The sequence below is a fragment of the Macaca mulatta genome, chromosome 1 (genome assembly GCF_049350105.2).
Source record: "Macaca mulatta isolate MMU2019108-1 chromosome 1, T2T-MMU8v2.0, whole genome shotgun sequence".
NCBI lineage: Eukaryota > Metazoa > Chordata > Mammalia > Primates > Cercopithecidae > Macaca > Macaca mulatta.
Genome location: NC_133406.1, coordinates 185,605,027 through 185,632,571, shown reverse-complemented (window position 1 = coordinate 185,632,571; position 27,545 = coordinate 185,605,027). Strand labels below are relative to the sequence as shown.

The 27,545-nt window shown below is 51.3% G+C and overlaps 1 protein-coding gene across 1 annotated transcript; it reads left to right on the top strand.

Moving 5' to 3' along the window:
• Nucleotides 1–179: 179 nt before the first annotated feature.
• On the top strand, nt 180–14,050 carry BSND (barttin CLCNK type accessory subunit beta). The gene is made up of 4 exons (XM_001114228.5): nt 180–702; nt 7,343–7,437; nt 9,310–9,585; nt 10,522–14,050. Exons 1-4 carry the CDS (start codon nt 526–528, stop codon nt 10,934–10,936), a joined length of 963 nt encoding a protein of 320 aa, XP_001114228.1. The 5' UTR covers nt 180–525; the 3' UTR covers nt 10,937–14,050.
• Nucleotides 14,051–27,545: the final 13,495 nt, after the last annotated feature.

Below are 27,545 nucleotides of genomic sequence, written 5' to 3'. Positions count from 1 at the left end.
TAGAATTCTTCAGGATTCTGAAATGCCAGCCTGTGGAATCCGGGAATCCTCCAACAGCATTCTAACGGCTCTCGGCTGCAGAACTGCACCCTGTTTCCCAGAGCTGGAAGGTATGAGGCTGCCTGTCCACCCAGCTCAGCCCCACAGTAGGCAAATGAGGTGATGTCAAAGCCTTGGCTGGGGCCCAGCCCCCATAACCTCCCAGTCTCCCTCCCCTGCGTGCTCCCTCACTCAGATTCACACACACACTCCAGGCAGCCGGGCCCAGAGGGAAGCTGAGAGGGCGAGGAGGAAAGGTGGCTGGGTTGGTATGTGGGTCTGTTGAAGCGAGCCGCCTCCAGCCCTGTTGAACTGGAGGGCCCAGGGACTGGAGCTGGATTGAAAGGGATCCTGCTCTCCCTTGAAGCCTCGAGTTGCAGCGGTTGCAGTGTCTTCTCTCCCTGTGTGAGCCTGTCTGGGTGTTTCGGCTGAACTACAGCCGCCTCCTCCTGCAGGGGTGTGCAGGCCAGGGCCTGGCCAGGCAGCATGGCTGATGAGAAGACCTTCCGGATCGGCTTCATTGTGCTGGGGCTTTTCCTGCTGGCCCTCGGTACATTCCTCATGAGCCATGATCGGCCCCAAGTCTACGGCACCTTTTATGCCATGGGCAGCATCATGGTGATTGGGGGCATCATCTGGAGCATGTGCCAGTGCTACCCCAAGGTAGGTGGTAGTGGGGCTGGGTGGGGCCAGGTCAGCTGGGGCCAGGAGGGCTGAACACTGGGCCTCTATGCCATGCCTCACCCCCTAACCTGTAGTTGTCTTTTCATTCTTCTCGTTTTGACTCGTTCTTCTCTCTGCTCTCCTGAGCATCCATCCCAACCATCCATCCAGCCATCCATCCATCCATCCATCCAGCCATCCATCCATCCATCCATCCATCCATCCATCCATCCATCCAGCCATCCATCCATCCATCCATCCATCCATCCAGCCATCCATCCATCCATCCAGCCAGCCAGCCATCCATCCATCCATCCATCCATCCATCCATCCATCCATCCAGCCATCCATCCATCTATCCAGCCAGCCAGCCATCCATCCATCCATCCATCCATCCATCCATCCATCCATCCATCCCTCCCTCCCTTAGCCTAAGGGTTGGTCAGAATGCCCCTGGATTTGGAGCCCTGAACCAGAAGCTATGGTGTAGACACAGTAAACACAACACACCGTTCATGTGCTTGAAACAAAAGCTAATGAGTGCTGACCCCCTGCCAGGCACTCCTGCATTCAGGGTGCAGTTCAGCCCTCATCCTAAGCCTTTTGGTGCCTTCTGTAGTTCCACCTTCTGAGCCCTTCTGAGGTCCAAGAGAGGCTGCACAGCTAACGAGCAAGGTTTGGAGCTCAGATGCGTGTGACTTACACGTCACTCTTCACCTTGGGTCTTCTACCTCTGGGTCCCAGAGCGGCTGAGAGCTCCAGGGCAGGTCAGGTCTAACCTTGGTGGCATGCACTGGGCAGTATCCTTTAGAGTCTTCATGCATTCCCAGCCTTATGTGTAATTTAGTGCTGGGAAGAGCACTCGTTTGGGAGTCCTGGGTTCTAGTTCAAGTCCCGTTCCAAACTCTCTATGACCTTTGTCTTTCTGAGCTTCATTTTTTTCATCTGAAATTGGGACCCCCGCCCCTATTTTGCACAGAGCTTCACAGGGTCATTATAAAGATCAGAGAAGAGGTGAGATATAGGAATATTTTGTAAACTGTAAGGTGTTATATATAGATGAAGGGCTACCACTGTGACCGATATTGATCCGCCCAACAGCTCTGTGGAATGGAAATGCCAGGAGTTGTGAGTCTTCAATGCCTAGACAGGTTGAGTGACGTATAAGGTCACATAGCTGGTCAGGTATAGACCCAGGGAGATAAGGTGGGAAATAGGGACTCTAACTTGGGCTCTAACAGCCTGGGAGACTTTGCTCAGGCACCTTTCCTCTCTGCACCTCAGTTTCCTCATTTGTATACTGTGTGAGTTAGGAGAAGGAGGTCGGGAAGGAGGTATACCTGGGGGCCCTGCTGTACCTAGTATTTAGGGCTCCAGGTCCAGGCAGCCCTCAGCAACCCCCACACCTCCTCTCCTCCCACCTGAGTGGCTGTGCTCAGGGTTTCAGGGAAGGAGAGGGATGGCTCCCCCGGGACCTGGGCAGCCTCTCCCCAGCCCTGCCCCCTCCACGGGCCAGCCCTGGGCTGTCGTTCTGTTCAGTGCTGGAGCGGTCTGGGCTGGTTTGTAGTCATTTAGCAGGCAGTTTACAGTCAACTTGCCTCTGTCTGTGCAATTCCCTGAGCAGAGGTCACTGGGAGAAGTCCTTGGGGCCAAAGCCACCCATGTCACCACTGCCATCATAATCCTCCCAGTGAGGACGCTGGACCCTGGGGGACAGCAGAGGAAAGGCAGGGGTGTGGAGGGAGCATCCTTCCTTTCCCCCCCTCTTAAACAGAGCTGGCTCTGGGGCGGTGGGCAGGCTGATGGGAGTGACAGTAGAGGGGAGAGGAGGGGAGGAGGGAATATTGCTGGGTATTAATGAGTAACTGTTGATAGATTCATGGGTTCACGTGCTGTGGAGGCAGCGTGGTGGGCTGGAAATGGCACATGTTGTGGTGACCTCCAGGCCCAGATTCAAATCCCTGCTCCTTCATGTCCCACTTCTGTGACCTTGGCAGAAGGAGTCCCTCCCCACCAGCTCTGAGCCTTGTACGGCCAATTGGGAGAACACAGTGGGATCCTGTGTGTGTGTGTGTGTGTGTGTGTGTGTGTGTGTTGGGGGAGACCTGGCATCACGCCTGACATGGAACATATGTAAAGGCATTGTTCTCAGGATTGAGGATTGGTATTTGTTGCACTGGGCAGGCCTCTGCAGGAGTGCAGGTGTGTGTGAGTGTGTGTTTCAGAGATGCAGGCTGGTAGAGCCAGCACAAATTGACTCCAATAAGGCAAGAGAGGAAAGCACCTTATAAACCAGGGAGATACTCTAGAGGCAAAGCTCCCTGGATCCCGCGTGGTCTCATTGGTGCCTGGGTCAGCACTGCCTGCAGTGCTCCTGCCTGTCCTCCCCTCAGCCTCCTCCTACTGCTCTCTGTGCCAGACCCATGGAAAGTTTGGATAGATGGGGAGCTATAAGTACAAGGGAATAGAATTAGCTAAATAGGATACAGGGGTGAGGGGTAGTCAATACCAACATGCATTAAGCTGTCCATGTCTATTAGGGGCTAGAGGTCTCGTGGGAGAGACTATTTGCTGCCTGAAGAGGAGGAAATAGGCTTCACAGAGAAGGTGAGCTGGGCTTTGTAGATGCAATAAGAGTTCACCAGGCAGAGAAGATGGGGAAAGACATTCCAGGCAGAAGAGCAGCATGATCAAAGCCATATGGTGAAAGAATAAGGCAAGTGGGCCATTGTAGCTATGAGAGGCAGAGGGGAGGAAGGAAAAGGTGGGGAGGGAGTGGGGCTCAGCTCTTCAGGGCCTGGGATGCCATGGCAAGGAATTTGGAGCTTGTCCTTTATGGGACGTGACCAGCTTTGCAGTTTGAGAAAGACATCCAGAAGAAGGAAGGCCCGGGGGCAGCCACACCAGTGGGGAGGCTTCTTCTCTGGTCTTGGTGAGAGTTGACAGTCATCTGGAATAATGGAGAATTTAAACCCAAAGCTGTAGGAACTAAGGTGACATTTACAGTTCACTACACTTAGGATACCCGCTGTGGCTAGGCGTAGCACCAGCACTTCCACCCAGGTTATCTTATTGAATTTCTAAAGTAGACCTGGTCAGATTTGGTGGTCAGCTGGGCCTCAGGCATGAGAGAGGAGAGGGGATCAGGGCAAATCAGGGCAGTTGGAGGTGCTGAACCCATTAGTGAAGATGCAGGGGGAGAGCTGTGAGCAGGGAAAGGAGTGGCAGAGAGAGTAGGGCCTCTGCCCACGCATCTGCCCTTCCTCACTCCTGCCTGCTGTGCTGTAGCCCAGGACCAGGGTCCTGACTGGTAGCCTCCCTTCCTCCTGAGATTGCTCAGTTTTCTGTCTAAACACAAATCTGACAGTGTACTCTCCTGCTGAGAGTCCTTCAGGACTCCCCATTGCTCCTGGAGAAAGGCTAAGCTTCTTAGTTTGGTGTTCTGATGGTCTCCATGGTCTGATATCCCCTCCCCAGCTTCAACTCTGCCTGTCTCTCCTCGTTAAAAAACTTGTATTTTAAGATGCTCCATCCTCTCCTTCTCTAAGTTTTTCCTAGGGGTGGTGATGATGATATGATGGTGATAATGAGAGTGTGGTGGGGATGGTGAGGGTGAGAATGGTGATGGTGATAATGATGATGATGATGTTAGTGATGGTGCTGGTAAGAATGATTATGGTAAAGATGGTGATTATGAGATGGTGATGGTGAGAATGGTGACGATGATGATGATGATAATGATAATGATGGTGAGGATGGTGATGGTGAAAATGTTGATGCTGAGAATGGTAATGGTGATAGTGGTGATGATGACAGTGATGATGATGGTGAGCATGGTGATGGTGAGAATGGTACTGGTGATAGTGGTGATGATGACAATGACAGTGATGATGGTGGTGAGGATGGTGATGGTGAGAATGGTGATGATGATGATAATGATGATGATGGTGATTATGAGATGGTGATGGTGAGGATGGTGATGATGATGATGATGATGGTGAGGATGGTGATGGTGAGAATGGTAATGGTGATAATGAACATGATGACAATGACAGTGATGATGATGGTGAGGATGGTGATGGTGAGGATGGTGATGATGATGATAATGATGATGATGGTGATTATGAGATGGTGATGGTGAGGATGGTGATGATAATGATGATGATGGTGATTAGGAGATGGTGATGGTGAGGATGGCGATGGTGAGAATGGTAATGATGATGATGATAGTGATGATGACGGTGAGAATGGTGATGATGATAGTGATGATGGCGGTGAGAACGGTGATGGTGATAGTGAAGATGACAGTGAGAATGGTGATGGTGATAAAAGTGATGATGATGATAATAGTGATAATGCTGGTGAGGGTTGTGAAGATGGTGATGATGAGAATGGTGATAGAATGGTGATGGTAATGACAATGTTGATGGTAATGAAGATGTCAATGATGGTGACGTGATGATGATGATGGTAATGGTCATGATGGTGATAGTGATGATGGTAGTGGTGATGATGGTGATGGTGATGATGATCATTTTAGTGGCGTTAATGGGTATGGTGATGATTGATGGTAATGAGGATGAGGATAATGATGATGATGGTGGTGGTGATGATGGTGCTGACTGGGCCATGAGGTAACGAGGCAGAGGAAGAGGCAGCTTCTAGGAAGTACAGTACCAGCTGGGAAGTACAAGGCATCCTTAATGGGGGTGGAAGATGCCCAGGCCCCTGCCTTATTTCTTTTCTTTTTTTTAAGAGACGGGAGCTCAGTCTGTCACCTAGGCTGGAGTGCAGAGGCACAATCATAGCTCACTGCAGCCTCGAACTCCTGGGATCAACCAATCCTCCTGCCTCAGTCTCCCAAGTAGCTGGGATGATGGGCGCACACCACCACACCTGGCTAAGTTTGTTATTTAATTTATTTTTTTGGAGACAGGGTCTTGCTTCATTGCCCAGGCTCCCAAGTAGCTGGGATGACGGGCGCACACCACCACACCTGGCTAAGTTTGTTATTTAATTTATTTTTTTGGAGACAGGGTCTTGCTTCATTGCCCAGGCTCTCTGTTTTATTTCTAGACATCTAGAGGAAGCTCACTCCTCATAGGAGTACAAAGGCTCCCTCCATCCGTCATTCCCTTCTCCCCATCAGAATGGAGCTTTCCTAGTGCAGACAAGTGTCTTCTACTCACTTCGATGTATGGGAAGGGGAATAGGGAAGTGCTATTTATGAATCTGGTATAATACAGTGGGGTCTCAACAAATATTTGTTGGAAAAATTTTCAACTGAGGAGAGCAAGACTCAGAGAAATCAGACAACTGAATCATCAATAGCATCAAGTTATGATTTACTGTGTAGTTACTATGTGCTGGCGACCATGCTGAGGGATTCCCTACGTATGATCTCATGAAATTTTCACAGCAACCTCAGGAGGTCGGCATAACTAGCCCCATTTTAAAAACTCCTGGTAAAATACGTGTAACATAAAACTTAGTGTCTTAAACATGTTTAAGTGTACAGTACAGCTAAGTACATTCACATTGTCGTCCAACCAATTTCCAGAATGCTTTTCATCTTGTAAAGCTAAAACTCTATACCCATTAAATAACAATTCCCCATTACCCCACTCTCTAGCTCCTGGCAACCATCATTCTTCTTTCTGGCTCTATGGATTTGACTATTCCAGGTGTCTCAAAAAAGTAGAATCATACAGTATTTGTCTTTCTGCTCAGCATAATGTCCTCGAGGTTCAGTGATGTTGTAACATGTGTCAGAAGTTCCATCCTTAAGGCTGAATAGTATTTCATTGTATGGATTGACTATATTTTGTTTATCCATTCATTCATCAGTGGATGCGTAGGTTGCATCTACCTCTTGGCTCTTGTGAATAGTGCTGCTCTGAACATGGCTGTGCAAGTATCTCTTCGAGGGTAGCCCCGTTATACAGAGGAGCACAGAGAGACTGGGAAGAGAGATGACCTGCCTAGGGCCCCCAGTGAGGACCTGGCAAAGGAGGGATCCTCAACCCCCCTCCCAGAGCCCACAGGCACAGCTCCTCTCCCTCACCCACTGCCTCCTTCATGATCTGCCTCCCACTGAACCACGCAGTGCCAACCTAGGGCTGGACTTGCAGAGACCTCTTGATTCCTGAAAGTTCAGGGACAGGGGCTGGCAGGCATAAGTTCTCTGTCACCCACTGCAGCCCATGTGGCAAAAAACACATGACAATGACTTGCTTTCCACTCATTCACCACATATGGATGAAGCACCTACTGTGTGCCAGGCGTGTGCTGGGCGCTGGACAAAGACCCCTGGGAAATGACAAGATGTGAGCTCCTCAATGACAGGGTTCTCTTTCACTCCCTGCCGCTCCTAGTGCCTGTGACAGTGCCTGCACACAGCAGGTACTCAATAAATGTTTGTTGAATGAATGAAGAACCAGGGAGGGAGGAGGAGCACACAGGTCCATCCTCCCACTGGTGTTGTGCCCCAAGTAGGCCCCTCTCCTGTCAAGCAGGGAGGCCTCCGTGTTGCAGCCCATCTCCCAGAGTGCATGGAGAGGTTTGCCGATTCCCTGAGGGGACAGACAGTAGCCTCCCACCCTGGTCAACTGCACAGAGGCTGTCTCTCCTTTGCTTGCAGATCACCTTCGTCCCTGCTGACTCTGACTTCCAAGGCATCCTCTCCCCAAAGGCCATGGGCCTGCTGGAGAACGGGCTTGCTGCTGAGATGGAGAGGTAGGTGCCAGGCCCTCTGGGGAGGGGAGCAGTCAGCCCCATAGGCCAGTCTCCCCTGACTGAGGAGAGTGCGAGAGACGGCAGGAAGGCCGTGTGCCCTCTCACTTACGGAGAATGTATTATTAGAAATTATGGACTGTTTTCAACTCTCACTTCTGTGAGTCACGCATTATTTTTCCCATTGTACAGATGAGGAAACTGAGGCCCAGGGACAAGACGGAGCGTTATGGTGAATACAAGATCTCCATGAAGCAAATCATATAGTGAAATAAATGTACTGTGAGAAACGGTGAAATAGAGTCACAGGAGTAACTGCTTCTACTAGTGACAAACAAGAGGCATGGTGATGGCCAAGGCGCAGCCTCAGGGCTCTGCTGCCTACTCGCTGCTTGACTTCTGGCAAGCTACTGACCTCTCTTTGCCTCATCTGTAAAATGGGGATACTAATAGTACCTATCTCCTAGGGCTTTCGGGAGGGTTAAGTGAGATAATATATGTAGAGTGCTAAGAACAGAACCTGACACACAGTAGGTCTTCTATGAGTATGAGTGTTTGTCATCATTAGTGCCTTGTGTGTGCCAGAAACTGAGTTAGGCACTGTGCACCCATCATCTCTGTCAGTCCTCATAGAAACCCTGTGAGGTGGGAGTGTTAGGCCCTTTATACAGATGGGAAGATTGAGGCTCAGAGAAGTGTAGTCACAAGCCCCAAACCTCATGGGGAGTTAGTGATGGAAGCGGGGACTGCTCGTAACAGTGATGGAAGTGGGGCCTGCACTCAGCAGTGGTGGAAGTGGGGCCTGATTTCAGGCCTGATCTGGCCACAAACTGCTTCCCTCCCTGAAGGTTTTGAGCCCTGGCTCCCAAGGCATAGCCAAGAACGCTCCAGCCCTGGAGAGGCAGTGGGACCAGCAGCCCCCTGGGCTGTGGCTCTGTGCTCAGGAGGCCGGGCTTCAAGCCTAGGGTCTGTTGGCTGGGTCAGGGATGATCTTTGCTTTGCTTGGGGAAGGGGTTGATAATGGCATTTTCTGCCCCCGGCACACAAGGTGAATAATGGTCTCAATGGGAATGAAGAGGATAGACCCCGTGGGTATGGAGGCCAGTCCGAGCTCCGTCGCAGGGCCGGTTACTTGGGGTGGGCTCCTGTGGTACGATGGGGCTCCGGCCACCCTGAGTTCTGAGCTATTCCCAGTCACTTCCCGGCTGTGTGACCCTAGGCAAGGGGCCTAGTCTCTGAACCTTACTTTCCAGAGGGACTGTAGCACAGTCATAGAGAACATGATGTCTGGAGCTCCAGTGCCATCACCTAGGGTCCGTGTCGCCTGGGTTCAATTAGAGACTCTGTGCCTTGGTTTCCTCATAGTATCTCTTGTAATTATGGTAAGGGTTAGATGAGCCAACTAACAGAGCCTGGCGGGAAAGAGCGCCGCATTGCTGTGGACTGCCATTGCTGGGTGTGTCCTCGTCTGTAAACCGGGAATGAGAATTTCTGCCTGAAGGCATTGTTTAGAATACTGTTTAGAATCCTGGGTTGATAAGCATTCAGCCTTTACCCACCATCTGGGACCTAGCAAACTCAGTGTTAACTGGTCTTCGTTTTGCAATTGCATCCTGTGGTTAACTTTGGAGGCATCAGGTGAAAAGAACACTGGATAGAGAGTCAGACTTGGGGTCAGGCCAGAGCTTTGTCACTTAATTTACTCACCTGGCTGGGTCTCAGCCTCCTCATCGGTGAAACGGGCGCAGTAACATCCCCCAGAGGCTTCTTGTGAGATGAAGGAAGACCACATACCCAAAGCAAATGGGGCCCGGGAGAACACCGACGTTTGCTGAGTGACTCTTTGCCGCCTGTCTGTTCTCTCTCCCACTCCAGCCCCAGTCCCCAGCCGCCCTATGTAAGGCTGTGGGAGGAAGCCGCCTATGACCAGAGCCTGCCTGACTTCAACCACATCCAGATGAAAGTCATGAGCTACAGTGAGGACCCCCGCCCCTTGCTGGCCCCTGACACGGGGCAGCTGAAGCTGGGAACCAGTGATGGAGGAGAAGGTGGCCTTGGCGACGTTCAGGCCTGGGTGGAGGCCGCCGTGGTCATCCCCAGGGGCTCAGACGAGAGTGAAGGGGAAAGACAGCTAACTCAGAACTGGCCTGGGTGAGTGCTCAGAGGGCAGGAGCGGGGCTTCTGCCCAGTTCAAGGGTTAAAAAGGAGAGGAGTGGGGGACCACCGAGGGGTGGGTGGGGACACTGGGAGGAAGGAGAGGGCAGTGGAGGGTGTGGGACACCCTGAGATGTGAGGTGTGGCAGACAAATGAGTATGGGCTTGGGAGTCAGGCCTTGGTTCAAATCCCAGCTCCTGTGCTGTGTAGCTGTGGTAGGTTCCTTACTTTCCCTAGCCTCAGTTTCCCCACACAGGAATGATCATTCCTACTACCCAGGCATGTTGAGGGTTGGGACAGTGCATTTAAGTGCCTGGCATCCAGTAGGCCCTTGCTGTCTCTGAATGCTTGTCTCTGTTTGCTTGTCATGAGTAGCAGGGGGCCAGGAGTCAGAGGACCCGAGTTCACATTTGGGTCTGCCGCTGAACTGCTCTGTTACCTTGGGCAAGGCACTGCCCACTCCACTCCCATCCCTGTCTGTTTGTGAACTGAGCTCCTTGTTCATCCGTGTATTTATTCATTCCATCCACATTACTGAGCACCAACTTCACTGGAATCTACCCCTGAGGAGCTCTGAGTCCAATGGGGGAGGCAAAGACACAGGGGGACACCCCAGTGTAACTGGGTCTGTGACAACAGAGGAGAGCCCTGAATAATTGGAGAAGTAGATGAGTGACCTGGTTCAGCCAATAACATAATAGCCCTATTTCTTGAGCACTTTCTATGTGCCAGGCACCATGCAAAGTGCCCTGCACATATTATCTGCTGTAAACCTGAGAAAGAACTACAGGAGTGAATTCTGTTATTGGGAGGAAACTGAGGCCCGGGAAGGTGGATTAACCTACCCTAGCTTTTGTAGCTAGTGGCTGGAATGTGGACCCAGGCATTTTGACTCAGAGATACCCTTGCCCTTGTGGTCTTTGCCCCTGCAGCCCTCCGGCCTGTCGCCAGGGCCCTGCCCCCTTGGCTTCCTTCCAAGATGACCTGGACATGGGATCCAGTGAAGGCAGCAGCCCCAACGCATCTCAACATGATGGGGAGGAAGCTTGTTCCCCACGACAGGAACCTCGGGGCTGCAGGTGCCTGCTGGACCACTTCCAAGACTTTGCCCTGATCGATGCCCCAACATTGGAGGATGAGCCCCAAGAGGGGCAGCAGTGGGAAACAGCCCTGCCCAACAACTGGCAGCAGTACCCAAGGACAAAGGTGGAGGAGAAGGAGGCTTCAGACACAGGTGGGGAGGAACCTGAGAAGAAAGAGGAAGACCTGTACTATGGGCTGCCAGACGGCCCTGGGGACCCCCTCCCGGACAAGGAACTGGGTTTTGAGCCTGACACCCAGGGCTGAAGTGGTTGTGCTCCGTAGCTTCTAGTCTAGAACTGCTGCTAACCCCTGTGTAACATCACAGGGCCTCAGTTTCCCTATCTGCAAAATGGGATGATATGGAGGTTCAATGAGATGGTGGCATTTTGAGAATGGTAAAGAAATGCACAGGGAGGGGATGGTGACTATCAATGGACTGTCGTTTTTCCAATAGTTAGTTGTCTTCGGCCAACCTTTGAAGGCAAAATATGATTTGTTGAGGTTTGCAGCAGCTGAAGCCCTCAAAAACATTTTCCACCTCCCCCCAAAGCTGACCTCTGACAGGGTCCTTCCTTGGTGCTCCCCCTGGGCCCCTGATCCTTTGTGAAGGCCTCTCAGGGTTCCCATTCCTATTGTGTCTTATAGTCCACCTGGTCAATGGCGTGATCTGTCTTTACGCAGAGGGAGCCTTGTCTCCTCCTGGGTCACATTCCTCCTGCAGCTCCTACTGCTCCTTTGCCAGGACCCAAAACCTTCCACGACTGACCCCTGCCGACCTCATTCTCTCTGCTCCTCCGATTCCAAGCCTGGCCCCCTGCCCATCTTGAGGCTCACACTCTTGCCTAAGCTGTTCTCCACCAGGAAGCCCTTGGCTCCCTTTTCAGCTTAGCAAATTCATGCTCATCCTTCAAACCCCTGCACAGATGACCCCCTTGGAAAGGTTTTCCTGATGTCACTGCCTCCTGGAACCAGGCGGACTTGCTTCTCTGCACTGCCTTTGGGACCTGTACATTTATCAATGTGACATGGCTGCCTGCCTCCCATTCAAGGGCAGCATCTTGACTTTACTCACCTTGGGATCTCCTGTGCCCAGATGGGCCTTTGGCCTGGCCCAGAATCAGTGGTCATTGAGGGTGTACAGAACTCACCAGGACCCAGGAACCTGTTGCAGATAAAAATCACTCTCCCCCACGTTCCCAACTTTTAGACTCACAGCCCTCTGACTCTCTGGCATTCAAACTTTTAGAGAGCCTGTATGAATTAACAAAGCAGGCAAAAAAAACCCCAGAGGAACAGCACCCCCACCCCTGCCTGTGGAATACATTTGCTTTGACTTGGAATTGTAGGTGAAATTCAGCTTCCTGGCCCACTTCAGTTTGAAATAGTTGGCTGGCCAGGTGCAGTGGCTCATGCCTGTAATCTGAGCACTTTGGGAGGCTGAGGTGAATGGATCACTTAAGGCCAGGAGTTGGAGACCAGCCTGGGCAACATAGGGAAACCCTGTCTCTACTGAAAATACAAAAATTAGCTGGGCGTGGTGGTGTGTGCCTGTAGTCTCAGCTACTTGGGAGGCTGAGCTGGAGGATTGCTTAAGCACAGGAGATGGAGGTTGTAGTGAGCCAAGATCTCACGACTGCACTCCCGAGTGACAGTGAGACCCTGCCTCAAAACAGAACAACTGGAATCGAATGGCATTTAGTGAGCATCTACTGTATGCCAAATATTGAGCTGTGATCTCTAGGGGTAAAGAGACATGAACTACTGACACTGTCCTTGCCTTCAGAGGGCTCACAATCTAGTGAGCTTGATTTCTCTGTGAGAGACAGAGCACAGAGCAGAAGCTGAGGTGGGAACAGAGAAGTAAAAAATGGACACAGCAGAGGCATCAGAGTGACAGGCTCCCAGCTGTTTGGGGCGGTTGAGCATGGCGGTAAATAGCTCAGGCTGTCTCTGCAGCCCCTGAAGACACCACTGTACCCTATTCAACCATCTCAGGGTGATGCTATGGTTACGCTGATCTCTGCAAAGCCCGCCTGTGCCCCAGCCTAGGATCCTGGCAGTTGCACAGAAAATGGCAGTAACACTACCTCAAACCAGGACCACGCCCTCAGAACCTGCACCCTGGGCCACCTGGGAGTCGGAGACCTTCACTTGGGCTCTGCCTCTGGGTTGAGGCTGGGGGTCCCGGCCTAGGGAAGGAGATACCCCTGTGTGCTGGGTCACAAGGTCACGGCCCTGGGAACACACTCTCTTTTCTTTCTGGGCCATTTCTGCCTCTGCAGTGAAGGATGCCACAGGGCACACCCTCTCTGCTGGCATGACACGGCACAGGACTTCCTGCTCACAGCTGAGTCTTCGGATGAGGTGAGGGGTAGCACGCTCCTGTGCTCTGTTGCCTCAGGCAGGGCAGCCTACAACCCACAGCAGAAAGAGCGCCAGCACCAAGGGCTAAAATAAAACCACTTTCAACATTTAAAGGGGTCATCTTCATTCACCTGCAAATTCTTTTCTTTAAAACCACCCATTCCCTCAGGGCAGGATACATGAGGCCTCACGCCTGGCGGGCACCACAGGCCCTCTTCGGGAAGTAATCCCTCACTGCCGTGGCATGACCGTGGGGAGTTATGTGTGGGGCTGAATCTCAGGGGTGATCCCCACACCCCTGAACCACAACCGCAGGGGCTTTAGACTTAAACAAGAGCCTCTGGTTGCTGGGCCTGCCAGCAGGGGGATGCTAACCCTGTCCTAGAGTTAGCATCAGAAGGGGGCTTGGGGTAGTGGAGTGAGATGGTGAGACTCAGACTTGGTCTCCCTGGCTCTTGCTGCATGATGGGGAGACCACACATCTGATCTGCCTGGGAAGGTCCTGGTTGACACCGACTGCCTCTGCTCAGTTATGAGGAGGCCCCCTTTCACTTTCAAAGATATCTCGTTTGGATGATACAATGTGTTACCTTACCTAGTCTGTGACCTTTGACAAGTCTGGTTGCCTCTGTAGCCCTCAGCTTTCTCACGTGCAAATGACAGACGAAGTGCACATATCTTGGGATCTTGGAAGTGATGCGGGTATTTGATGGGACCTATCTTGTCAGTGCACTGCAGCCAGAGACCGCCTGGAGCACACCTGTGGTTAACAAGAAACAAGGGTTTCTCCTTGCGGGAAGAGGGAATGAACACCACGGCGAGCCAGGGGGAGTCTCTGAAAGAGGCATTAAAAAGGACTTGTTCCTGGATTTGGGCCAGTGCTCGGTGGCTTGGCGGGGGTTTAAGGATCGGGCCTTTGCTCTGGACAGGCTGCTGTCAGGAGGCAGGGCTCTTTCTACGATGGGGCATCGTCTTCAACCTTCCCCAGGATAAAATAAAATCATAAAACACTGTGCTTCACGCCCCTGGCCTTGCCAACTTGCAATCCCCTTTAAGGGCACCAGAGCCTCTGGGGGACCCCATCTCCACCAGGAGAGGAGCAAGGTGCTGGTGAAGGTCCTGGAGAGAAGGATGGGGGAGGCTCTGAAAGGACCAGGAGGGGCCCTTGGGAGTGGCAAAGCCTGGGATTCTAGCGTTCAGCCCCAGACTCCGGGTACGTGTGCCAGGGTGAAAATTCCTGCTCTTGGTCACTCTCCTATCAGGTCAGAGGGACTCTGGGAATTTCCACTGTCTGGGGAGGGAAAGGCCCTGGAGGGATGGCCCCTGCCCTTAAATGGAAAGGGTGGGCAAGGGAAGGCAGGGGCCTGGGGACAGGGAATCTGGGCTCTGCCGACTGCTCGCCATGACCTTGGGCACATCACAGTCCACCCTGGGCTCCTCTATTCTCTGTAAGATTGGGTGGGGATGGGCAAGGCCCCACTTCTGCTTCCAGTCCCTGTGTGCCAGGCACCATGCAAGGCCCTGCGGCACCTATTACCCTATATGGTCCGTGAAACAGCCCTGGGGGACCGATCTGTCAACCCCACATTGTAAATGTTTGTTCTAAATCCCAGACTCTAGAGTCAGAAAGACCTGGTTTTGCCTTCAACCTCAGCCAGTTCCTTGCTGTGTGGCCTTGGACAAGTCACAGCCCATCTCTGAGCCTCAATGTCCACATTTATGCAGTGGGGAGGATAATACCTCCCTCTTGGGCTTTTGTGGAGAAGAACTGGGTGTAATGAGGATAATGCCTCAGGCACATTGTAGGTGCTTAGACAGTGGTGGTCTTCTTCCCTTTCTGGGTCTCTTCTCTCATCTACGCAGCAAGGAGCCACTGTCCTGCCTATAAATAAAACAATAGGTGGGTGCGTTCACCAGGAGGAAGATGCACGTAAAAGCTTCTTGCAAGGGGTAAAGAAAGTCTGTGTGCCCAGTGCTGAGAGGCAGGTGAGCCGACAGCAAGTGCAGGGACTAAGGCGTATAAAATGCCTCCTGCGGGGCAGGAGGGGAGCAGCATGCTGAGTGAGGGGACAGCACCCCGGAAGCTTGGAGGAGGAGCAGGATTTCTTGTGCTGTCAGGCAGGTGCCAAACAGGGTTCCAGACATCTGCTGAGTGTCAGGTGCTTCCCATAAATCATTTCGTTGATTTTAATCTTTCCATCTGCCCTAAGAGATGGGCATTACCGGGGGGAAACTGGGATTCAACATAGGTCCTCTGAGCTGTGTTCTTTCCACGATGCCACCTGGTCCCCATGTCATAAGGCTGCACCTGCTGTGCTGTGCACACTGACTTCATTCCATCCTGGCAGCTTGCAAGGTTGGTGTATTGTCCCCATTTTATTTTTTTTTATTTATTTATTTTAAGACAGAGTTTCGCTCTTGTTGCCCAGGCTAGAGTGCAGTGGTGCGATCTCAGCCCGCTGCAACCTTCGCCCCCCGGGCTCAAGCGATTCTCCTGCCTCAGTCTCCCAAGTAGCTGGGATTACAAGCGCCCGCTACCATACCCAGGTAATTTTGTATTTTTAGTAGAGATGAGGTTTCACCACATTGGCCAGGCTGGTCTCGTACTCCTGACCTTAGATGATCCACCCGCCTCGGCCTCCCAAAGTGCTGGGATTATAGGCGTGAGCCACTGCGCCCAGCTGTCCCCATTTTATAGGTGAGGAACTGAGGCTCAGAGAAGCTGAATAATTTGCCCATCCTTGCAGAGAAGAGCTAAATGGAGGAGAGGAGGTAGAGCTGCAGGGCCTTCTATTCCTGCTAGGAATCATCCAGTAGCCCCAGGCCATTGGGACAGGAGACCCTAGTGGGACAGGAGAAAAATCAATATCAATAAGTCAGGCAGCAAGGTTCCACTGAACATCTCCCTGTGCCTTTCTCTGTGCTAGTGAGGAGGGAGACACACCCCTCCACGTCTTCCATGACTCCCTATTGCCCACAAAATAAAAGTCAGATTCCTCAGGCTGGCATTTGAGGCCCTTCATGATCTGGCTCCAACTGCCCCATCCAGCTGAATCATCTGCCAGGTGCTCCCGTGCACCAGCCCCGGCATCCTCACCTTTCCAGCCACCCTGCCGTGGCTCATGCTGTTCCCTCTACCCAGGTGCCCTTCTCTGTCATCCTTCAAATGCTACCTGTTTCCTGGAGCCTGAATGAGCCCTGCTCTCCCTTCCCAGGGTGGAATCCATCTCCACTGCACCCTCTCCTCCGAATCCCTCCCAAACTGTGTGCCCGCTCTGTCCCCAGCACTTCTGAATGACTAGCCGTGTAAATGCCAGTCTCTCCACCAGGACTGGGAGGTCATTCAAGGACAGGGGCCTCTTCCCACTCATGTTTCTATCCCCAGGACTTAGCAAAAGCAAGGAACAGTAGTGCTGGTGGAACAGAATTGAACTGAACCGGTGCCCAATCTGAAGGCTCATGGCCCAGGGGCATGGACTACTAGCCCAGGGCTGAGGAGCACTGGCTTTGGAGTAGACAGTGCTGAGTTTGAGACTAGGCTTCCCTACTGGCCAACTCTGTGACTTTGGCCAGGAGACTTAGCCTCTCTGGCCCTCAATTTCCTAATTAATAAATTGAGGTTAGTGATATCGACCCAATAGGCATGTTGTGAAGATTGGATGAGATCATGCATTTTGAGTATAGCATGGGCCTGGCACCTGGTGAGCCCCCAGTAGAGTCAGTTCTCATTGTTAGTGTTGCCTGCAGAGGTGATGTTACAATGGTTAGACACCAGGTTCCCATGTGCACCTGGGTTGTCCAAGCCTACAAGCACTGTGTCATCCAAGCACATGTATAATTCGAGTTTTGTATCATCAGTGCTTCCAAGTGCATATCAATGGTCCCGGCTGGGCTGGTGGCATCAGACTCTCCTGGGAAACTTTAAAAATCTAGTGTCCTAGAACCATCCTCAGAAAAGTCAGGGATGGTCTGGATTTTGCATAAGCAAGCCCGGTGAGTCTTAAGTGCAGAAGGGCTTAGTTGTTTGTTTTTCCTGAATGAGTTATCAAGCACTGGATAGCTGGCAGGCAACCCAGAGGAGGGGGGAGTTGCAAGCCAGGATTTAAAACAGTGGAATGAAGGGGTGAGGGTATCTCAGGCAGAGGGCATGGCATAGGCAAAGCCCTGGAGGAGGAAAGGAGGAAGAAGGAGACTGTCCTGGCTGGAGTGGTGGAGGACAGGGTCAGAGAGGGAGGCCGCAGCTTGGCCACGGGGCTTCTTGAATTCCTGCCACGGAGCTCAGATTTGTTCTGATAGGCAAGGGGGATTCATTGATGGTTCTTGAGCAGAGGAGTGACATGAAAGAAATGTTCAGGTCATATACTGGCTAACAGATAGAAAAGGGAATGGGGGCACATATTGGTGGCAAGAAGGCTGGGTTGTGCCCCGCGGCAGGGATTTCGTTCTCAACCTGCCCCGTGAAAGGTTTTTTCCACTCATGTCACTGGGTGGATGCCAGGTCAGGACTGAAGCTTGCAGAGCCGGTGTCCTGGATTCCTCGTTGCTGACCACAAACCCAGCAGAGCAGGGCAGGGAACCCTGTGGCAGAGGCTGTTGCTTCCCGCCAAGACACCAGAGTCCTGGCCAAGGCAGTGCTCAGTTCACAGATGACCCAGGACAAGGGCAAATGAGGGCCTCAGTGACTCAGGAAGTTCCCAGGTCAGAAAATGGGCCCCACTGGTGATTCTGCAGATAGTCTCTGCACATCCTGGAGAAGAGCAGACATGGTGTGGTGGGTAGGTGGGCGAGACCAGGCTTTGGGGGTCTGATCAGCAAGCCTGGGGGTAAGGAGGGCTAGATTGTATCTAGTCATATGTTCATTCATTTGCTCATTTATTCATTTATTCTAATTACAAACACTATGCACCTGTTTAGTGCCACCCTCTGTGCTAGGTACTGGGGGCAGAGACGCACGTCTGACCCATGCGTGTCTTGTGGGAACCTCTACTCCCCCGGCTAACTGCAGAGTGAACAGTGACAGGTCAGTGCTGAGCAGAGGGAAGCACGGCAGGGATCTGACCCCACCTGGGGAGTCAGCAGGAGCTTCTCAGAGAGGAACTCCCACCAAGCTGTGTCCTTTAGGATTCGCTAGGGAAGAACAGGGAGAGAGAACAGCTTGGATGAAGGCTCCAGCCCCGATTCACCCCACCACGTTCCAGGATTGACCTGGGGTAGATGTGAACTGAGCTTAGAATAGGAGAGGAGGGTGGCTGGAGAGGATGTGGGTGAATGAGTGGCTGGGGACTGGACCAGGGCGGGCTATGGATGTTGCCCTGGAGCACATGGGAGGCCCCAGTGATGGACAAGGACATGGCTAGAGTTTCCATGGAAGGAGGGCTTTGCAGTGCTCAGAGCTGCCCAAAGAACGGGTAGGAACATGTCTGAAAGAGGTTACAGTTCCTAATGGAAAGAGAGAGAGAGAGAGAACTAGAAATCAGAAAGGAAAAGAAAGGGAATTCATCCACCAGAAAGATCTGTGATCTCACAAAAGAAACAAATGAAAACATGGTTAACCTCAGGGGAATGCAAATTAAAACAAGCAGCTATGTTTCACCCATAACACTGGCATCACTTTGTAAAGATGATATAATAAAGATAATAATAGGCGGAGCTGGCAGAATGTGGAGGAACAGAGTTCTCTCTGACGCTGCTGGTGTGAATGAGAGTGGTGGCAGCTTTTCTGAGAGAGCCGCATGGCAGAGTGTGAGTGCCTTCACAGGGGGCTGCCCCTGGATTCAGAATTCCACATGTAGGAATTGCTCATTTATTCTAGTTGTTGTTGTTGTTGTTTTGAGACAAGGTCTTGCCGTGTTGCTTAAGCTGGTCTCAAACTATTGGATCAAGTGATCCTCTGACCTCAGCCTCCTGAGTAGCTGGGATTACAGGCACACGCCACAGTGCCTGGCTTTATCCTGAGAATTTACCCTAAGGAAAAAATCAGACAACTGTGCTAGACTATACTAATAGAAGGCTGTTTATCATAGCGTTGATCATGGTAGATGAAATGTGGAAAGAATCTCAATGTTCAGCAATAGGAGATTGGTTAAGTCATCATGCCACAGCTATGCAAGGGACAGATACATGGCCATTCAAAATGGTGACCCTCCTGATTGAATCAAGTCCCCTGTCACCACTCTCACAGAACCACAGATCTCTCTCCTTTGTGGCATTTATTACCATCATAATTTTACATTTCTTTGTGAATTTCTTTGATGAATTTCTATCTCCTTCATTGGACGCTAAGCTCTGTGAAGGCAGGGACTCTGTTACGTTCATTATTGTGCCCTCAGTGCTTAGTTAAGTTCCTGGAACACAGTATCCTCTCAATAAATTGTTGTTAAATGAGTGACTGAGTATATATTTTTTGATGTGGACAAATTTTGTAATGTATGATTAAGAGAAAGAGGCAGATTATAAAGCAGCATGCATGCTGTAGCCGACATGGTTAATTCCCTCCTTCCTTGATTTTGTTCGCGAGTGAGGACCACATCCCCACTTTTCAATGATTATGATTGGTCCAAAGCCAATCATGACAATCCTTTTCTCTGCTGCTGGAAGTGGTCCTGAGATCGAGTTCTGGCCAGTGAGACCTAAAGAGAAATCTGGTAGGGGGTCACTTTCTGAAGTTTTTGCTTTTATAATAAAAATGCAGAAGTGACTGTCTTTGCTGGCATTGAAAACAGATGTAGTGGCTGGAGCTGCAGCAGCTGTCTTTCAATCATGAGGAAAATTCCAAGAGACTCACAGAGACGCTGGACCTAATATTGTTGAACCAGTGAACCACGGCCAGCCACCATAGGCACTCTAGCTAGGAAGAAAATGAGTCTCTGATTGTTAAATAATTATACTTGCAGATTAATGCCCTCCCAATAGATACAGAGTATGATCCCATATATGTATGTATATCTGTATAAATAAATATGAATAGAAAAAAAATTAAAGTGATTATATCTAGGTGGTAGGATTCTCATTGATATTTTTTATTTTATGAAGTTTTTCCATTCAGCATGTAAATAATAACCAGAAAAAGAACTTTTCACATTCAGAAAATAAGCAATCATGCTAACTCTAATTTTTTTTTTTTTTTTTTTTTTTTTGAGACGAGAGTCTCGCTCTGTTGCTCAGGCTGGAGTGCAGTGGGGCAATCTCAGCTCACTGCAACCTCCATCTCCTGGGTTTAAGTGATTCTTCTGCCTCAGCCTCCTGAGTAGCTGGGATTGCAGGCGTCCACCACCACACCCGGCTAATTTTTTGTGTGTCTTTTTAGTAGAGACGGGGTTTCACCACATTGGCCAGTCTGCTCTCGAACTCCTGGCCTCAGGTGATCTGCCTACCTTGGCCTCCCAAAGTGCTGGGATTATAGGCATGAGTCACCATGACTGGCCTAATTCTACTCTAAAAAATAAACAAAATGTTAAGCCCCCACTTATCATATCCACGAGATAAGTGAATTTGAAGGAAGCTAGATGACCACCTGTGGCCATCCTGGAGCACGGATTCAAGCACCAGTGGGAGGCTAGACTTGACCTACAGAGATTCCCCTCCAAAGCAGGTGTGACTCCAGCCTTCTGAGGGAGGCAGGCAGGCATCAGAGCCCCAGGGAAATGGATGGAAACCTGAGGCTCTGTAAGGAGAGGTTATGTCCCTCAGTTCCCACAAGGACAAATCTGTCCTCACCTGGGATTAGGCCCCCAGGCCTCCGCTGGCCAGCCTGCCAGGTGGATTCTCAACAGCACCAGGGCTATGGCAAGGAGGAAAGGGAAGCTGGTCCTACAGCCTCGGGAAGCCAGGGCAGCTGTGGGATCTGCAGGTGGTGCTGATGTCCCGTGGCACCTGTACTGGCTATAAATACATATTTTCAGAAAGCTGAGTGTGACCATCTCTTCCCACAACAAACCCAGGTCATCTGCATGAAAATGACCTTGAGGAAAATTGGAGGAGAGGAAAAAAAAGTGTCAGCAGAGAAAGAAAGGGAAAATACACCAGGGAAACTGTTTTGTTTTGCGAGAGTCTTGCTCTGTCACCCAGACTGCAACGCAGTGGCGCGATCTTAGTTCACCGCAATCTCTACCTTCTGGGTTCAAGAGATTCTTCTGCCCCAGACTCCCAAGTAGCTGGGACTATGGGTGCACGCCACCATACCCGGCTAGTTTTTTTGGTATTTTTAGTAGAGATGGGTTTCACCATGTTGGCCAGGTTGGTCTACCTGCCTTGGCATCCCAAAGTGCTGAGGTTACAGGCGTGAGCCACTGCACCTGGCCAGGAAAGGCTATTTTTTTTTTTAATGATAAAAGGTTAATCCATCAGGAAGATATAACAATTATAAACACATATGCATCTTATAACAGAGATCTAAAACACAGGAAGCAAAAATCCTGTCTGATTTTTAGCTTTCTCTCTCTGTCTCTCTCTCTCTCTCTCTATCTCTCTCTCTCTCTCTCCCCATCAGGAAGTGTAACCTCTTTCAGACATGTTCCTGCCCATTCTTTGGGCAGCTTTGAGCATTGCCTTCTGCATCCTGAAGTTCAATTCATCTGCCCAAGCCTGGGGTTTCTCATCTCAATAACAGGGTGCCAGTCAATGCCTCCCTACCTCTTCGCGGAGAGCAACTTCACTCTTCCCTGCTTGCAGTGGTGGATCTAGACCCTGGCCCTGATTTCCTATGGGGCTTTTCCCAGCCTCAGTTTTCCACCCCCAGCATGGGCTGGAAGTCCTGCCTGCCTCCCTCACAGGAATGATTCCAGGCCTGGGGACCTCGTGGGGACCTCAGTGGTCGTTGCTGTGCTGGGTTTTGGAGCTCTGACCGGCCTCCCTGGGTCAGATGGCTGACTTCTCTGCACCATTAACACACTGACCAGGAGGTGATGGAAATATTTTGGCCTGGAGGTGAGGGCTAGGGGCCCCTGAAGCAGCTGAAGGCACATTCCTCCCGGTCCCCACCTCCACTTGCCCTGGGGCCTGGGCTGCTGGGGATTCTTTCCTTTCACCCTGACCTCAGAGCACTGATGCAAATTGGGTGCATGCCCTTGGGGTCCTTTAGATCCAAATGGCCAGTCTGGGTGACACAGTTGGGTGTTTGTGTGGAGGAGTGGGGCTGCCATCTGACCACTCAGATCCCGTCCTTCCTCCTCCCCCACGCTTGCCTCCTGTCATGATTTTCTAAAGCAGTTTCGCATATGCCATCTGGTTTGACTTCACGTCTCCTCAGTGAGGGTAGAGTGATCGCCACCGTTCTGCTGATGAGTGAACTGAGGCTGGGAAAGGGGCCAGTTGTTGCCTAGGGTCACACCATGAATTTGTAGCAGAGCTGGGATTAGAACTCATGTTCTGGATCCCCGCCTGGGTCGTGTCCCATCTGCTGCCAAGGCCTGGAGAATTCTGCCTCCACAAGCCCCCCCACTTTCTTCCCTCCCCACCATAGCCACTGTCACCACCCTCCAGCCTGTGCTCACCATCACACGGCCCCTCACTGGGTACTAGCTCCAAGCTGGACCCCACCACACCCACCAGAGGGATTCTCCTAAGTGGTAATTGGGCTCTAAAACCACTCTCTCCAGACCAATGCAAATTGGACTAAAGGGAGTCCCAGCTGTAGGAGCTCCTGGTCCAGTGGAAGATGTGGTCACGTAGAGGACTCCCTTGGCAAAGAGGAGAGAGGGAACATAGGGCAGAAAGTTCAGGGAGTGCTGCCTGGAGGAGGAGACCCTTGGGGTGGGTGTCATGGGAATGATCAGACAAAGAATGCTGGGAAGGGCATTCCAGGAGGAGGGAATAGCATGAGCCATGGCTGTAGAGTGGAGCTGGGCGGTCTGGACCACTTGAGGCAGTGCTACATTTTCAGGGAGTAAATCTGTGGTTCCCACACTTAGGGCTGCCTCACTATCTCCTGAGGAGTTTATGAAATGCAGATTCCTGGGCCCAGTTCCTGGAGATTCTGGGCCGGTCAGAGGAATCTGCAACTTTCAAAGCGAGAGGGTAGTAGGAGTTGTCGCAGCCTCATTCCACCATTCGGATACAGGTGGTCCCCGGCCCATGTTTGGAGAAACACTAGCAGGACTGAGGTGGCTTTGGACAGAGCACTGTGGAGGGGTCTAGGGTGGAGGCAGAGGTGGAGTGCGCTGCAGGAAGAGCTGCAGGAGCTGGACGTTCTTGGACAAGCCTATTGAAAAGTTTGGCTTGCCCATTCCCTGTCCCTACTGACACATTTTATCCTTCTCTTTTCATCGTTCTCTAGCGCTCTTATCACCAACCCATAGGCTGAACATTAATTTATTACCTATTTCACTCAACTATGAGGGCTGCATGAGGAAAGGGATTTTGTCTGTATTTTTCACTGCTGTACCCCAATGTCAGTAACATGGAAGGTGATCAAGGGAGCTTTTGTTCTGTTTGCATTTTTTTTTTTTTTTTTGAGACGGAGTCTCGTTCTTGTTGCCCAGGCTGGAGTGCAATGGCATGATCTCAGCTCACCACAACCTCCGCCTCCTGGGTTCAAGTGATTCTCCTGCCTCAGCCTCCTGAGTAGCTGGGATTACAGGCATGCGCCACCATGCCCGGCTAATTTTGTATTTTTAGTAGAGATGGGGTTTCTCCATGTTGGTCAGGCTGGTCTCGGACTCCCGACCTCAGGTGATCCACCTGCCTCAGCCTCCCAAAGTGCTGGGATTATAGGTGTGAGCCACTGCGCCTGGCCTGCATTTTGTTTTTTGAGGGTGGAAGAGATTTGAGTGTGCTCAGAGGCTGGCAGGGAAAGGAGTGAGTAAGCTTTGGTGTGTACAAAAGAGAGACGGAGAGAACCAGGCAGACGTGTCTGAGAACAGCAACATCTCTCCCCTTTAAGCCGGCAGGGAGTGGGGAGGTACGGGGTGGAGAGGGGCTGCCTGTGGTAGGTGCCAGGAAGACCCCAGTGGCTTCCTTTTCTCCATGAAGTGGCAGACAAGGGGCTTCCTGGGAAGAGAGTGGGGGAGAGGAGAGGGTGGAGGCTGGTGATTTGCATTGGGCCCAGAGCCATTCTTGAGCAGGTGGAGAGGAAAGCATTTTTGAGGCCGGAGTGCTGGTCATGACCATCTTTTGTTCAGAATATCCTAGGGTCAGGAGGGGGCCATGCCTTGGCCTCGAGAGGCGTTAAAAACCAGCCTCCCATCCCAGTGTCCCCAGCTGGGCCATGCACTGCTTCCTGCCACCATTATAACCGGACCACAGATCCTGAGCCTGCTCAGAGGATTTCCCGCAGCACCTAGCCTGTCCTTTCTGTGAGACTTGGCTCCTCTCGCCTCCTGTCATAGACGCCTGTGGTCTCGTCTGCCTCCCTGTGGACTCTGAGGGTGAGGCGGGGTCTGATTCAGCTCAGGGGTGAAAGCAGGTGCCAGCAGCTGATGGGCTGAGCTGGGCCTGGGCGGTGGGCAGGCCATGGGCTCCGATGACAGGTACCTGGCGCCCTCTGCTGGTCTAGCTGGGCACGGCAGCTGCTCCAGAGCGGCCGGAAGCTTCCAGGGAGAGAGGCCTGGTTCTCTGGGCCTGTTCCTCCCTCCCTCTTCCTTCCTTCCCCCTTCCTGGAACTTCACTGCGTCCTCCAAATCCTGCTCCAGCACCAGCAACCCCCTGCTTTTCAACAGCCTCTGGCAGCGTTTCCGTCCTTTTCTGGCCCTGACTGGAAGGTCCCTGTCCCCCAAGGACACTGCTGCCGTCCCTGCGGTCCGTTCCCCTGGCCTGAGGAGGGGTAGGGTCTACTTGCTCTCAATGCCCTGCTCTCTGGATCATTGTCCTTCTCTCCTCCATAAACACAGTTATGTGCCACACAGCAATGTTTCGGGCAGCGACAGACCAAATACATGACACTGGTCCCGTAAGATTACAACGGAGCTGAGAAACTCCTGTCACCTCGCCTAGGGACGTCACAGCCATTGTAACGTCGTAGCACAGTGACTTAAAAAAATAAATTTAGTGTAGTCTAAATGTACAGTTTTTATCAAGTTTATAGTTAGGTACAGTAATGTCCCCGGCCTTCACATTCACTCCCCACTCACTCACTGACACCCAGAGCCTCTTCCAGTCCTGCAAGCTCCGTTTATGGTAAGTGCCCTACACAGATGTGCTATTTTTTCTTTTATATTTTATTTTTACTATAGTATTTTCACTATACTATTTCTATGTTTAGATTTGTTTAAATGCACAAATATTTACTATTGTGTTACAGTTGGCTGCAGCATTCAGCACTGTGCTGTACAAGTTTGTAGCCTAGGAACAATAGGCTGTCTATCCCATATAGCCCAGGTGTGTAGTGGGCTACCCCATCTAGGTCTAACTACATGGTGTTCACACCATGACAAAATTGCCAAGGACATACGGATGCATGACTGTATTGAAGTTCCTGTCATCAGATTACACCGGAAGACTTAGCTCCAGCTCATGACCCCTTTCTCCTGCTGGGGGATTTCAGCGTGCTTCTAGAGAGTTGGTCTCATGCTCTGGCCTCTCGGTCCTTCCACCTCCAGAGACCTTGCCTGCCCCTTTTTCAGTCTCCCATTCCCACCTGCATACTCTCGCCCTTGTCAGTATGGTGATAAGCTCCTCCAGAATCTCCATTCCAAACACCCCGTTTCTGACCACCATTTTCCTTTTCTCCCAACTCCAACATTTTCATTCACGCCAGCCTTTCGCCTCTGCCTCTCACTCACCTCCTTGCACATCTCCCCTCCTTCCAGCCCAGACTTCATGGCCCAGCGTGCCATCCACCCTCCCCACACCCTCGTACTAGTTATTGTACTCACAGAGGAGAAACTCCAAAAACCCCACTCTGCTTAAACTCAGCCACCCCCCACCCCCTGCTCCTGCACCCAGGCGGCTGAGCACAACCAGAGAGAAACACAATTGCTTTCTGGTCTCACTCACCAACCACTTGGCTCCAGTGGGCCCTGGAAGTGGTCCTAAAAACCCACTCCATTTCCAAGTCCATCACTCCGCCTGACTTACTTATTTTATTTTTAATCTCAGTAAAAGTATATATAATAGTAACATGTTGCAGGCAATATTCTAAGCAAGTTATTATCAACTCTTTTTTAAACAACACTGTGAGGTACATTCTGTAACTATTGCCATTTCACAGACGAAGAGATAGACACGCAGGAAGAGACTGCGTGACTTGTCCTGGAGCCCAGGCCCGTGGCCACATGCAGTGCTGTCCTGCCCCCAGACAAAGACAGCAACATGCCTGCTCCTTTCTCCTTAAACCCCAAATCCTTCTCCCCCAGCCTTCCTTATAGCTGCTGCTTGCTTCCCATTCCAGCATGAAAATAGACTCAAGAAAGAGAGAACCTCCACCGGCTCCCACCTCCACATCTCCCTACCTGCCTGCCTGTGCCTCCTTCTCCACCTCCCCTGTGATTATGGCTGCACCCCTGTCTAGAGGATGGAGGCTTCCACCTGTGCACTAGGATCTATCCCTTCTCACCTCCTAAAAGATGCTCCCTACTCTCCAACATTGCCAGCTTGTCCCTCTCAACTGTATCACTTCCATCAGCTTTAGACCATCATCCATCTTCCTGCTTCCCCAAGGATATAGGGAAATCCTTGAAAGCGATGTCTGTGGTGGCTGTCTTTGGCTCCTCTTCCTGCATTGTCTCTACACAGGCCTTCCTGGTGATCTCCACATGGCTAAATCTGAGCACTGGACCCCAGTAGCTGACTGATCTTCCTTTCTCACCTTGCTTGCCTCGTGGGCCGCATTTGACCCAGTTGGTTGCTTCCTCCTCCTGGACATGTTCCCTCGTGATCTCTGTGAGTCCCCTGTCATTGAATAACATTGATATGTTGACAACTGCCAGCCTAGCGTCTCCCCTGAGTTCCATGTGACACCTTGGCCATCTGGTGAATGGCTCAAACCCATGTACCGAGACGTCGTCAGTTCCCTACTAAGCGACTCCTCCCTGGGGTCCCCTGCTGCTCCTTAAGTGACAAGGCCAAAACACTGTCACATCCCACATCTCACTTGTGGGCAAATCCAAATACACTCACACTCCCACTGCTCCCTCTGGTCCAAGCCATTGCCAGTGTGGCTCACAGTCTCCCGCCTGCTCTCTCTGCTTTTACCCTGGCCCCCTAACATCTCTTTTCCAAATAGCAGTCACAGTAATCCTCAAAAATGATAAATCAGATCATGTTCCTCTGATATGGTTCGGCTGTGGACCCATTCAAATCTCAGCTTGAATTGTATTTCCCAGAATTCCCATGTGTTGTGGGAGGAACCCAGGGGGAGGTAATTGAATCATGGGGGATTGTCTTTTCTATGCTATTCTCATGGTAGTGAATAAATCTCAGGAGATCTGATGGGTTTATCAGGGGTTTCCACTTTTGCTTAATCTTCATTTTCTCTTGCCGCCGCCATGTAAGAAGTGCCTTTTGCTTCCCATCATGATTCTGAGACCTCCGCAGCCATGTGGAACTATAAGTCCAATTAATCCTATTTTTCTTC